The following is a 14568-nucleotide window of genomic DNA, read 5'->3' on the forward strand; positions in this document are numbered from 1 at the left end:
GATGAGGAGAAAGGAAAAGGACTTATAGTTCAAGTTCTCTCAAGAAGAGAGGTGTCAAAAGTAATTTGGAGAAATCTTGCAGTGCATACAATTCCAAGATGTTAAAAAGCTCAACAATTTAATTTAATTTAATTTAATCTAAAATTTACCATTAATTAATTATTCAGTGTAAATCTCCTCTTTGGTTCATGCACTCCAGGTGTCACAGAGGCATTTCTAAAAATCTAAATGTTTTATTTATTATGGCAGATACTCTATGTGAAAGCATTTTGGTAGAAAAAGGTTTTTTGCACAAGATTTTTTTTTAAAAAATATTTTGGAAAACAATAAATGTCAATGCATTGCATGCTTTCTTCTACTTGACAGTGGCAATACATGTTATCTGCCTAAAATGCAGCTGTAGCTGCTAAGACATATATGAGACTCGACTGACATTATTATATATAAATCTAAGATTATATAATAAAATTCTTATTTTATATAGATGTATATACATGGGATTCTGTTGGCCATACAGTCCAACTTCCTTAGTCGCTATGCCAATAGCATAAGACTTTTTACCAATAAGTTAATGACTTTCTGAATTCTTGTTCTGAATATTTTCTTTTGGGAAAAGTTTTTATACAAGGACTGTTTTTTCAGTGAGCTTTAATTATTAGTATGACTCTTTTAATTAAAACTGCAGTGAAAATAGTAGCAATTGGAATTGGAAATAATTTTTTTTAATCTTATTTCCAGTCAGTATTACTGAGCATTATGGAACTAAGGCTTCACTCATTATTTGGAAATTATATAATGCTGACTAAGAAAACAATGCATTGTTTAGAGTTGATGGAAAATGTACTGTTTATTGTCTATTTCTGAGACATTTGCAAAATACAAGGTATGAAACTCTCCTGTGGCAGAAATATAGGAAATAACAATAGCATTTCCTTCCTGTGGGAGCTCAACATCCTGGAGATTCTGGGTTTATGACCTCTGTAAAGCATTTTAACTTTTTCTCGTGTTTTTCATTGACAATAATAAATCTCTTTATATTACATTTCTATTTGCTTGGGGTGGAAAGTGGTGTGCCACCTATCTAAAATGTTTCTGCCCATTTTGTTCTCCAGTGAGATTGCTCAATGGCTCTCAGAGCACCGAAGGGCTGGTACAGGCCAGGGTTGGGGCGTCGTGGCACCTGGCATGTGCAGAGGATTGGAGTGGAGAGATTTCAGACAGTGTTTGCCAGCTGCTGGGGTTGGGGTGAGTGATAAATATTCATTGCCCTTTGTGACTTGTTTGCAGATTTGTTGAGTGTATATTGGCATTTTCCTCCTCGTTTCGCTGGTGTGCTCTCCAAAAAAATGGCAAATGTGTCTGTCTCTGTCAAGTGGAGTGCTTGGTGTGCCAACAAATTTGAGAATGTGGCAAACCCTGTCCTGATGCCATTCAGCACAGGATTGATGACTCTGAACATGGCAGGTTGGGCAGGAGGATGCATACTGGAGAACACTGGGAAAGTGTTGTGGATGCATCACCCTTTTATCACTTTGTGTCATCATTTACATCTTCACTTCCATAAGGATGGCTCAAGAGTAAAGCTGGAGCCAACAGCAGCCTTGGCTGCTCTGCTTTTGTAGTGCCGCTGATCATTCCAAGTAGAGATCATCACTTGGATACTCTGCTAGAATTGAATGGAATTCTGGAATTCTGCTAGGTAGAATGGAATTTCGAGGTAGACTTAGAGCAAGGATAGAGTAGGGAAGTATATGGCAGAAATATAGATTTGGCTTTAGTCCCTGTTCAGAAGAATTTTCAAGGGAAACATGGGGATTGTTGAGTGCAGAGTGTGACATTTTTCAATCTGTGGTAAAATTTATGGCCTAAATTTTGGCCTTACATCATGTGCTACTCTACTTCCATCAACTAAATAATAATTAGCTTTGCTGCAGTGCTGAGGTTTTTTGGGAATGTCACTCACCCAACCACTAATCAAACTGAACTCTGAGCTTGTAATTCGTTATTTTGGTCTGTGACCAAAGAAAGATGCTTACAAATCCCCTTCTGATAAATTAATTGCAGCAATCACATAGTTAGAATGGCTTAGAAAAATATCCAAGTGTTATTTCAGAAATACTTCTAATTGGATGAATGTCTGCTGTTTTTTTGGGTTTTTTATTTTTTTCCTTTGGGTGAGTACTGAGTTTACATAAAAATCAGGTAGCTACATGCAGAAATCCTGGCTGTAATTTAAGTATGCATACATGTAAGAACATACAAACTGTGTGTAAACGTGCTTCTGGTCAAATACCTTGTTCCTTAGAGTGGCCAGTGGCCTCCTTCTCTGATTCTTTCTGTCCCTACCCTGCCTCTTTACCCTTCTGGACAGAAGTAATTTTGTGGTCTACTGATTTAATTGACATATTTGATAAGCTTCAACAAGCTTTTCCTTCCATGGTATTTTAACTTTTAAATATTAGTTAATACTTTTTTTCCCCATAGCATTCTGCAGCAATATCTTTCAGGTTGTCCCTATAAACTACTCAGGTGCACGTGCTAAAAGAGTTCCTATCAAGCTTCCTAGTCATTTCTTCTAATTCCATTTCTCAGTTTATTACATACTCCCATTGTCTAGAAAAAATATTTTTAACCCTAACTTGGATCACATTTTTGTAACCTGGGTGCTACTGAAGTTACAGCATAGGACGAAATCCTCACATGGGTGTGTCTATATTTATGTATATATTAATACAGGAAAAGGTGTGTATATATATATATATATGTATATATATATGTGTGTGTGTGTGTGTGTAACTTCTGTGAGCACCACACTATTCTGCTTTCCTTGAGTCCCCCTGTAGCAGCATATTTCTTAATAAGCATCACCATATTTGTTATTAAATGGATGTTTGCAATAGCAGGTTCTGAGTAGGCTGTAGTTCATGCTCCTACACTGAATTACTACCTAGAATCATGTTTTATTAGAAAGACAGACTAAAGTTCATCTAGGACAATTTAGTTTTACTGTTAATTGCTTATACATTTGCTAGTCTCACTTTCTGTTTAATTTCTGAAAAGGACTGAGCTGATCGGAGTCCTGTATCATATCCTGATTATTTATGTACCCAGGCTACAAAGTGCAATGTTCCTCACAGGTTCTAGTAAATCTCAGTGTGAATCCTTTTGCCTCCATTTATTAAATATGTGCCTGTTGCATTTGTGATTTGTACCAAACAAGAGGCCAGTCTGGGGACATGCTTATTGTGCATCTACAAAACACATCTTAAGCAAATAATTTGCAAATCTTAATTAGTCTGGGCTGCAAGATGAACAAATTGATGCTCTGAAGAAACCTGTAAACAATCCTTTACTCAGCTTGCACTTGTAGCTGTGTGCATCTGACAGCACTGCTAAAATCTGTTGTCAGCATCTTATTTCCTGGAACCAAGGAAATCACACACTGAGCTTTTCACCATTGCATTGGGCCAATGCAAAACAATCCTGTTTCCCTGGGACCAGAGCCAGCTGGGCCTTTGCTAAATTGTACCCAGGAATGGGGGTAGACCTGGCAATTTTATCACACCTAAAAATCCAACAAGAGTGAGAGTTTTTAGTCTTTACTCTGTAACCCTTCATTCTATTTTCTTCATGAACTTGCAACATTCTTCAGAAGGCAATTAGGTCCTGGGAGTGCTTTGCTGGTCTCAGCAAAGTTCTTCATTACAGAATTTGACTCTGCCTACCTGGCTTGGCACTTCACTGCTCTCTCAGGCTGTCTAAAAGCACTTCCAGGCTGAGAAATGCAGTGATAGTGACTTTTCCAGCAGGTGGATCATACAGCTCTCCTGGTGGCACAGCAGGGTTGTTGAACACCTCTTTACTTCATACACAGCAGATTTGCAGGCAGATTCCAGACTTCATCCTCCCCAGGAGAGTGAGATTTACTGCATTTGAAGAGAAGACACAGTGCAGGTGCTCCCTGTGCATTAAACCTGCAGGTGCTCCCTGTGTATGAAACAAATTGTTCCCTTATTTCTCCTGAGATGTGTAAGGTTAAAGGGCCAAATGGGAGGTTGTCATCCCCCCAAAAATTTGTCAATCTAACCACAGCTATCTTTTTTCCCCATGCTTCCTCAAGGGAAAGCAAATATGTTTCATAGATATGTGTTCCAAACTGATCATATGAAGTATCACAAAGTGCATGATGCAGAATGGACTGTAAAGTAAATCTGGATATGGGTTCTAAATGTCAAAACTATTTGTCTCACCAAAAAGCCATTGCTACCAAAACAAAACCCCAAAAAATTAGTTGAAGAATAGACTAATTGATTCCTTTAGATTGACCACATGACCTTTAAAAGTGCCATCCAACCCAAACTGTTCTGTGATTCTGTGGCTCTGTGAATGCACCCCACTCTTGATCAATAGCAAACATGACACTATTGACTTATTCCACAGACACTCTGATTTTAACAGATCTATGAGGTGAAAATTAACTTTTTTTTTACTCAATTAGATTCTTCATTATATAAAATATGATTTCATTTCTTTCCTGGACATTGTAGTATAACTGCACCCCTCAAAAAAGCAAGACTGTGATACCCCGAGATTCAGCTATTACTGCTCTAAGTTCTAGCTCCATACATTTAAGAACTGGTATTTCAAGCCCTTCATTGTGGCACAGAAAAATCAAACTAAATATTTACTGCTGTGAAAATAAATATTACTATCTCTTTCAATATGAATGAAGCATTAGAAATCTTAGACTAAGATGTAAGACTGGAAGTAAGAGACTCGCATTTTAATCCAAACGAGTTTCAAGCCTCAAAAAGCCCCTGCTAAAGGGTCATTATTTGAGGAGAAGAAAAAAAAAAGTTAAAAATCTGGTGTTTATTCTGTCAGCATAATCATTTCCCGAATATTGCTCCACTGGTGGTTTATATCTAAATATATGCACATGTCTTTCTGTCCTAGGGATGCAAATATGTCATCACCTGTATTATTCACTGGAGATGGCCCATTTGTCGCCATCACCAAAGGAGGTAACCAGAGCCTAATTTTCACAAAAAGGTAGGTACAGTGAGATTTCTTCCTCATACAAACCATGTCTCTAAGTGTTTTGGTGATTATTTATGCACTAATATATAGGTCAAATCCTAATAGACATCTCTATCCATTTACTGTGGAAATTATATGCTCTTTTATGAAAATATTTCTTATCTAGAAATCTCTAAATTATGACTACATAATATAATAGAATTAAGACTGCCTATATATAATATAGAAGAATTAGGATGGAGTGAGCATCACCCATAGTTACAGAGTAGTTGCCAAAGTTGGTTCTCTCTGTAATCAGCGGAGAAAAATAGTGATCCAAAATGTGATCCATCAAGGCATCTCTTGAAATATGATGAGTCACACTCTATGGTCTTTAACTTTATTGATACAGACTTTGGACACACTGAGAATTGCTAATTTAGGCCATCCACAGACAGGAATCTATATTTAAACAAACAATTCCACTCAAAAAATGACTTCTGGATTTATCTCCACCTTCACAAGTGAATCATTAGATGACATGATCCTCAGAATACATTTGATTCTATTCTAACCTTTCTCAGTCCAAATAACTGCTCAAGGGATTCTGAAGGGTACTAGAAACTGGTAATTTCTTGTAGATTTAATGAAAATGTGAGATTAGCCCAGGATTACCTCCTCAGGAAATAGTGGGATTTACAACACAACTCCCAAGCAGAAAAGCTTCCCATCATCAGTTTAAAGAATTGTAATGACTTCAATTACTATTTTCTGTTTATAAGAGGCTTTACTGTATAATTTTTTCTGGATTTCTACCAGAACACTGAGCCAGAAAATTACTGTCTAATTGCTAAAATGCTGAAACCATGTTGAGGACAGCAAGAATCCATGTTCTTTCAGTTTCCCTTAATAAACACAACACATAGTGACAATGCAAGAGACATGTCTTAATTTTCTATGGTCTATTATTTTGTCTACACAAAAAAAAAAGAAAAAAAAAAGAAAAGTTACATTTTATGTTCTAATTATACTCTGTTAACCCCAAACATTTATAATTTTTATGAGTGCTGAAAGTATCTTAAACTAATGGAATATCATTGGAGGCTATTTTTCTTTTTTTCTTGAGTGAATGTCTAAACCAGCATTGCCACAAGACATCTTGAAGAGCAGTAATGATTTAAAGATGTCTTCTGTTAATACCTGTTAAACAGTGAAAGTGATTAAAGCAGGAGGAAATGGAATAAATTCATTTATCTTGGTTGTATTTCTGTGGCAGAAATAGGTGTCTCCTCCCATGTTTCATCTGGACAGCTGATAGGAATTATTTTGCAGGGTGACTCTATAGCAGATTCACACATGGTTTTTCTACATATAACGAGGGCTAGAAAGATCACACAGATGTGATAATTTAAGCAATTGAATTCACTAACTGGTAATCCAATTATAAAATGTATTTCTTACATTGTCTTTATTTTTTTATTCAAGTGCATCCACCATTAAAACAAAGGAGGGAATATATAATAGTAGGGCTTGAAATCTGCAATGACAGAGACAGAAAAAGAATTATCTGGTGCCCTTAGGTAATGTGATTTTTGGCAGGATTTTTTTGTAAGAGCCCCAGATCCTGCCTTTTTGATGCATGTGAGCAGATTCCACAGGGACTAATTGTTTTTGCCAGTTCTAAGTGAAGATCGTGCTCACAGATACCCTAACTACTCCAGATTTCTGCCTGGCGTGCTGCTTGACAGCTGACACTCAGAGAGGCACAGAGAGGGTGCTCAGCACATGCCTCTGGTGCTTTTTGGCCACTCCTGTGCAGACCAAGAGGCAGCTGAGAATTGTTGGGCTGAAGTGCAGGCAGGAATGTGCTTCTCCTGCTGGGAGCTAGCTTCACAAAGAGGAAAAAGCAGGGGCAAATGAAGTCATTTCTGCTGAAGCAACCAACCAGTGGGTACTTGTGGTGAGACAGGCAACTCCCTTTACAGTGAAAATGTAAAATTATAGGGATAAATCTGACACTTTGGTTGTTAGTTCAGGTAGTTTATGCATCTACCTATGAGAAAGCATAGGATTAGATAAAAGAATTAATATACAGCAGCACTAATCCCCCCCGCATTGAAAGCCTATGCAGGCATCATGGAAAAGGGTATTTAGTTGAAGTTAATGCAAAGGTGATTTTGGTTTCTTGCATTTTTGTTTTCTTAATATTTGTCAGATTACAGATTTCGATGCATGTCACAGAAAATGGTTAATGGTTTCCACTTTTTAAATTACAGACTTAAAATTAGGTACCTACCTTGAAATGGAAAATGGCAATGTGGGACTATTCAGGGCCAGAGGAATATCCCATTTGCACCCCACTATAGTGAAAGTTTAACTGGGGAGGTGGTGGGTGGTTGCAGTTCCCACTTTATTTCATGTCCCTTTATGCCATTGGGAAATTCCTGGGTCAGTTCTCACTCACAGCAGGTAACAAATTTTAGAGCAAACACAGTGAGGGATACATCATTCCCTATCATGTTTGAAGTACCCTTCACCTACTCTATTTACAAATTAAATGTGGAAATGCTCACTGGAAACAAACTGTTGGCAGAGCTTGGTTTTCTGTCTTCCCCTCATTCTCATTTCTGTGTGTATCAGATTTGAATTGCTAGCACGCACACTGTCCCAAGTCTTTCAGATTCATTACAGACTATGAACATAATATTAAAACCTCTGGGTATCAGAAATGCTTGAGCAGTTTTGATCTATGGTCTTGTGCTCTTCAGACTCTGGCTTTATATATTTGCTAAATAATTTCTAGCCTAACATATGCAACTCTGTATTTTACAGTAGCATTATTTTCTTAGTAAAATGATGCAGGGATATAAAACTAACCTCTTAAATTCTTTGGCCACACTGATCTCTAGTGGTAAGGTGTTGAAAACATCTCAAAAGGTAGGAAAAATACCATAGGCAGCTATAACTTTATTGCAAGTCTCAGGCAGATGATCCATTTCCCTAAAACACAAGAGTATACTTTTATTTCCATAATGTAAATCAATTAAGTGCCCACTGAAGAGGAATGTATACATTTAAAGTTGTAGAACATATAATGTTGTATACTTATAATTTAAACATAATTTAAACATATACTTAACAGGCTGATACTGCTAAATGAATGTGCTTTCATATATATGATTGTATACATTTCTCTCTGTATATATATATATATATATATATATATATATATATATATATATATATATATATATTTGACAGTCAGAGTTATCTGTTGTGCAGACACTTGTGATTAAATTGCACTTTTATTCTAGAGAACACTGTCGGGAAAATCTGGTGGTTCATCTGCAATGTAACATTCAAAGTAAGTACAATTCAATGTAAGTACACAGAATCCAGGAATATTTCACAGAGAGATCAAATTGTTCAGACCATTAAGCCTAATGTTTATAGCTTGAATGGAAAGGTTAGGGAATGGACTATAAATGCTATACTCATAATGGTATAAACAAAGGAAAATTTAGTCTTCACTCAATTTCAGTGTTAAGTGTACACTAGAGATGGATCTGTAGTGAAAACATTTATAAAATAAATGTATAAAAATTCCAGAAGATCTGAGGAAAGAAAACATCTAAATCCAACTTAGGCAGTTGCATCTTCATTTCAGCTATAAAAACCCAAAATTTTTCCCACAGTATTTTTGAATAGCAGTTCAGATTCTACAAAGCCTTGTTTTTCCCAAGAAAATTGACTAGTCTAATAAAATATGCAACATCCCTTTATTATTTTATTTTATTTTATTTTATTTTATTTTATTTTATTTTATTTTATTTTATTTTATTTTATTTTATTTTATTTTATTTTATTTTATTTTATTTTATTTTATTTTATTTTACTTTCTCTTAGCTTGTGGAAAAAACCTGGTAACTCAGAATAATGGAACAAGAATTGTAGGTGGAAATGATGCCAGAAGAGAGGCTTGGCCCTGGATAGTTTCACTCCATTTTAATTTCCAACCCGTTTGTGGAGCTTCCCTTGTCAGTGACGAGTGGCTGGTGACAGCAGCACACTGTGTCTATGGGTAAAGTTATTTCATGTGCAAGTTCACTAAGGAGGCATCAGATTATGAACAAATTGTGACGCTGATATGAAAAATTAACAACTAGCTCCTGGTTTAATTACCAAGCTTTGAATCACTTGTAGGCTCCTTTACTTCCTGGTAAATCCTCAGTCCTTACTTTAATGCAGACAATTGTGGAAACAAAGCAGCTTTTCCTGAACAATAAGGAATTGCACTTTAAATGCATGGTATTAATACTGAGCATTGGTACTTAATCCATAATTATTGTGGGCCTCCATAAATTGGGTGAATTCCTCTACCAGTGGTATAAAAGGTGACATCATATCCCATAAATTAAACACAGCATTCCTCCTACATATTATCCTGGATTGATCAAGACTTACTGTGCATCACTGGAATGACTCTTGATTTATGTGCATTGATTAGGCTATAGTAGATATCTTCTCTATGGTGTAATTTGTATCATTCCAAGAAGTGATGCATATTGAAATATTTTCTAGGATATTTCATAATATCTACAATAAAACCAGATGTTGTAAAAGACATATAGAAACTGGAATGGCAAAAAAAAATCAACCAAAAAAAAAACTAAAAACAAAATTAGAATAGAGCTTTCACTACAAATAGCTAAATGGTAAGGCAGAGGAGACTATGCCAAAATCTCAACACTGCCTCATGGCATGACGAGCACTACATTCCACACAAAGACACTAAAATGAGAAGGATTAAGCCCCTTAGTTTCCTCACAATAAATCCACAATTGTCTTGATACTTCCTTTTCACGTGAATCACCTTTCTCTTTTCAACTAAATCTAATTTTGCCTTTGCTAGAATTTTCCTAAATTGAAGCTTGTGGTTTCACACCTTCTGAACATTTAACTTGGACACTCGTAGTTTAGAACAAAAGAACATCTTGATGTCAAACCAAAAGAGGAGCAGAAACCAATTCAGTCCAACAATCAGGCTGAAAATGTACTTTTTAAATCATAAGGTGATTGATTAAAAACCAGAAAATATTTAAGTTCTCTGATGAACACAGCCTCAAACCAGCATGTGTAGATAAGGAAATAAATTAGGTTATGCCATATTTTGTTTTATCATATCTTGTTTGATTGAATTAAAAAGTAAGGGACTAGTTTTCTGAGTCTGTGAGCTGCAGCATTTCCAACATCTCAGACCTCTTATCCCTTAGATATTCCATTACAGTTTTCTAACTGGGACCAATATTAATTGCCAGCAGTCAGCAGTATTCTTCATAGTGTTTAAAAAGCCATGGTAATTTAGTTAATGTATTTCCCTCCTCTGCACCACCATCTGATTAATTCATTATAAATAATGCATTATAAGCTCACCATAAAAAAATCAGCAACGCATATCTGCAGTGTGGATGTTTAAGACAGTGATACTCACAGAATTCTAAGCACATCTACCCTGTTCTATTTATTTGACAAAACATGCAAATGCTATAGGTTACCACAAGGCTAGATATCAGCATTTTATCTGATACACATTTTTCAAGACTTCCATTAATCATCCCTAATTGTGAATACTCTCTTTGCAATTTCTAGGAGACAGCTGAAGCCATCCCGCTGGCAGGCAGCTCTTGGCTTGTACAGCCAGTCAGACCTGGCAAAGCCTCCAGCAGTGGTTCAGAACATTGACAGAATAATTATAAATCCTCATTACATGAAGCAAACAAAAGACAGTGATATTGCTCTGATGCACCTTCAACACAAAGTGCAGTATACAGGTGAGTTTTTGTTTTCCCAAAAGACCCATTTATTCTATTATGCTGAGCATATGAGGGTGGTGGGAAGTCTACTCAGTAATTCCTGGATATCTTGGCAAAAAGTGGGCTTGAATTAATGAATGTTTTCTGGTATGACTTCATAAAAACCTGAACACAGGGAAGAGGCTGAAATTGATTATTTGTTTCTCATTCACAGATTACATCCAACCTATCTGCCTACCAGAAAAGAATCAACAGTTTCCACCAGGAATTATCTGCTCCATTGCTGGCTGGGGGGCTATTCGCAATGATGGTGCGTCATCTGCTTGCAAAAATTCTGACAGGCATGTGAGGGCAGGCTTCTTCCTATTCCACAGGAGTTGCTAAGGTCAAATAGTTTAGAGAGCTACTCTTCCACATGAAAATTTAATATCCCATTCCACTATTCCTTGTCTGAAGCAAAATTATAACATATCTCTTAGAAAAAACCCATGCATACCTAAGTTAATTAGGCTATGAAGAAAGCTTCTTACATTCACTTAGAAGTTACGATGACTGCTTTTCTCAACATGAAATATGTACATCTGAGTTCCAGATATTGGGTGGGGGAAGAGGAAGATTAGTCTTTCTGACAACGTGAAAATGATTTTTCCCCAGAAGTCAAGAAAGCTGACTGCAGTGTGAAATGTATGTTCTGTTTGTATGTCATATGCTCCAGATTTGAAGTCTCTCTGAAATAATAAACATGACAGTTCACTTCCACAGTTGAATACATTGACTTCTACATTAAATTGCATTTAAAATTTTGGGTAGGAATTAATAAAATATTTTTTAAATAAATTTTAAATAACCAAAGTTGCACAATGAATAGTGAGGAAACACTAGACAACCCATATTCCTAAGTCTTTAATCATCCCTTAGATCTCTCCACAGTGAGTTCATAGTCATTGATTTTAGTGATCTTGATTCAATTATAACCAAATTCAGTCCCATTGCAAAAATGAAAGACAGGATTCAGTTAATGAGCCCTGTTTAATCAGAGACTGTGTTACAGGGGCATAAGCCTGAGTAGTACAGCGGTAAGGCAGGGATTCCTGCTGCTCAGGAGTGTGCTGAGCATGCTGGAACAGGAACAAAACCATCAGCATTCCCAGTGGGATGCATGTATTTAATGCTGCAGGTAAATGTACTTTGTATTTTCATCAGGTCCCTCTTCAAATATATTGCAAGAAGCAGAGGTCCCTCTCCTTTCTAATGAAAAGTGCCAGCAATGGATGCCAAAATATAATATTACTGAGAAAATGCTCTGTGCAGGATATGACATGGGAGGCATAGATTCCTGCCAGGTAAGTAGAAGCAACTCATTTTCACTGCTGGGATAAACCTCATCTAGTTACTGAATAAAATTCCCTGATCCTCCACTCATGAAGAACAGAACAATCCCTGTCCACTAATGTAACTTCTACTCATGGTACTTAGCACATTTAATAATTTATCAGGATACAAGTTTAATTTTGTGTGTGTGTGTGTCATCTTGGCATAAACAATCATGGAGGGAGATAAATATGAGGACTGGGAATTTTTTGCACTAGGCTTTGAATAATTCCTGCTGAGTAATTCCATGAAGGCGAGAAGCATATACTTAGAGAAATGCAGAGAACAGAGAAATAAATACCAAATAGACTGAAGTCTCAGAAATCCTTCATTATGGGAAAGAGAGAAAGCAAAGCTGCTTTTCCCCAGCATCTGTAGACTCTGGAGACCTTTCCCAAGCAGACACCACAGTATTTCAGAGAGGCTGCCTTTCTGCACTGATATATGTTCATGTGGGTTTCGTTTTTATCCATTCCAGCTTTTTTTAACTCCCTGCTTCTCTTTGAGAATGTCCTCAGAGGTGGCTGCCAGTTGATTTTTATTCCAGCAATATGGAGTCTGTGGCATGGAGACTGGCTGCCCTCCCTCAAGGCTGATGAGGAGCATTCTCACATAATTCCTACTGCCTTGCCCTACCAACCTAAGCCTTCATCCCCTGCCCTGACTTTTTGCCCAGTTTAGTCTAGAACAAGGATTCTATTCAAGCCTAATGTCATTTCCCCTCATGGTTTTCTTCTTTCCCTTTTTCTTTCTGAACCTTATACTGAACAAAACCAAAAAAAAAAAAAAAAAAACAACAACAAATAAAAGAAACCCAAAACAAAACAAAAACCAATTCCATGTAGGACCACAGGGTGATAGAGAGTACAAGTGACCAGCACTGTGATCAATGACCAGTCAGCCATGAGCAAAGATAAACAAGTGATTCCTGATAGCACATCCCTCTTTAGGCTGCTGTCACAGCCTTTAACATTCTGGGATGCCCCAGGGTTATGGGCAGAAGCATTTTAATGGCCGAGTCCTTGCAGAATTCTCTGGTAAAGATCCATTCACAGGGCCTGGAGAAGACACAATTAATACTGGTTCAACTAACTTGATAGACAATGAAAAATAGTAATTGTTTTCTTTCTCATCAAAACAAGACACCCACGGCTGACTCATCCCCACTCAAGCTAAATCAAATTCAGTCTCTATTACAATGCTACATCTGCTAAACTATTGAAAAGGAGGTGAGAGAAAAGAACACCTCTTCTGGCAATCTTGTTATTTTGTTCTCTAAATTTGAAACTGTGGAAACTCTGGGGTGACTGAAAATAGAACTGTGTTTTGGCTGAATACATTCAATTGAAAAAAATCCTCTACATTTACTCAGGCTTTGTGAAATGTGAAGAGCTGAACATAAAAGGAATAAGATTAAAAAAAAAAATCTCTTGAAGTCCAGTCCTGTATTAGAAGACTGATGACAGTTTAAGCTCACATAATTAAAAAAAAAAAAAGAAAAAAAATAAATGGATAATTTCAATTTTTTTTTCACATGGAAATATTCATATTGATCTTTCTGGTGCTAAAGACATACAGGGGTAGAGCATCTATGATTAAGGAACAAAATGAACAAACATCATAAACAGGCTTTGCCTGAGAGTTGACACTGCTCACTTTTAACTTTTGAATTTGTCATTGCAGGGGGATTCAGGTGGCCCTCTGACATTTGAAGATGGGGACAAGTGGTTTTTGGTTGGTGTGACATCATTTGGGGAAGGGTGTGCCCTTCCCCAGCGACCAGGAGTGTATGCTCGAGTCACCATGTTTGTGGACTGGATCAAAAACATCATAGCTTGATATTTTTTAATTATAGCAATGGAGTTCGGATGTTGAAAGCAAGACATTGCATAATGATGTGAACTAGGCTGCCATTTCAATCTCACAGAGAAATTAAATAAATACATAACTCTTGGTGAGGAAAACATTGGTAACTTCTGTTTGTTAAGAAGACCCATTTTCAAGTGAGCACAATATTTCAAAAGAGATGCTGTGGTTTTGGTAATAAATAGTTTTGTCATTTTAATTCTTATTTTATATAGGATTTTAGGAAAACAGATTCTTTGAACATCAGTGCATTAACTGCACAGTGGAGGGCCTTACAAAGCACGGGCAGTAAAAAAATGTTTGCAAACGGTAAATGCTGCAGTGGAAAAGAATCCAAATTGTCAACATCAAGTGAAATATTATCTGGTTTATGTTTTTACATTGTGGTTTTCAATGTGTAATTTCATATTAATGCAGAGTCAGCTCTTCCCAGCAATCTCTGTGCACATCAAATTGAAGGTGTATGTCCTCAATTCAAACTGGCTCATGGGAGCTCCTC

The 14568-nt window shown here is 36.6% G+C and overlaps 1 protein-coding gene across 1 annotated transcript in view; it reads left to right on the forward strand.

Annotated features, from left to right (window-relative positions):
- Nucleotides 1–14042, forward strand: part of TMPRSS15 (transmembrane serine protease 15) — a 51449-nt gene extending 37407 nt beyond the window's left edge. Inside the window, exons 21-28 of the mRNA XM_063150348.1 lie at nt 1113–1245; nt 4957–5052; nt 8334–8383; nt 8926–9100; nt 10669–10850; nt 11047–11142; nt 12036–12175; nt 13887–14042. Of these exons, the coding sequence (XP_063006418.1) occupies nt 1113–1245; nt 4957–5052; nt 8334–8383; nt 8926–9100; nt 10669–10850; nt 11047–11142; nt 12036–12175; nt 13887–14042 (1028 nt within the window). The remainder of the gene's footprint in view (nt 1–1112; nt 1246–4956; nt 5053–8333; nt 8384–8925; nt 9101–10668; nt 10851–11046; nt 11143–12035; nt 12176–13886) is intronic.
- Nucleotides 14043–14568: the final 526 nt, after the last annotated feature.

Source organism: Melospiza melodia, chromosome 2 (genome assembly GCF_035770615.1).
Source record: "Melospiza melodia melodia isolate bMelMel2 chromosome 2, bMelMel2.pri, whole genome shotgun sequence".
Lineage (NCBI taxonomy): Eukaryota > Metazoa > Chordata > Aves > Passeriformes > Passerellidae > Melospiza > Melospiza melodia.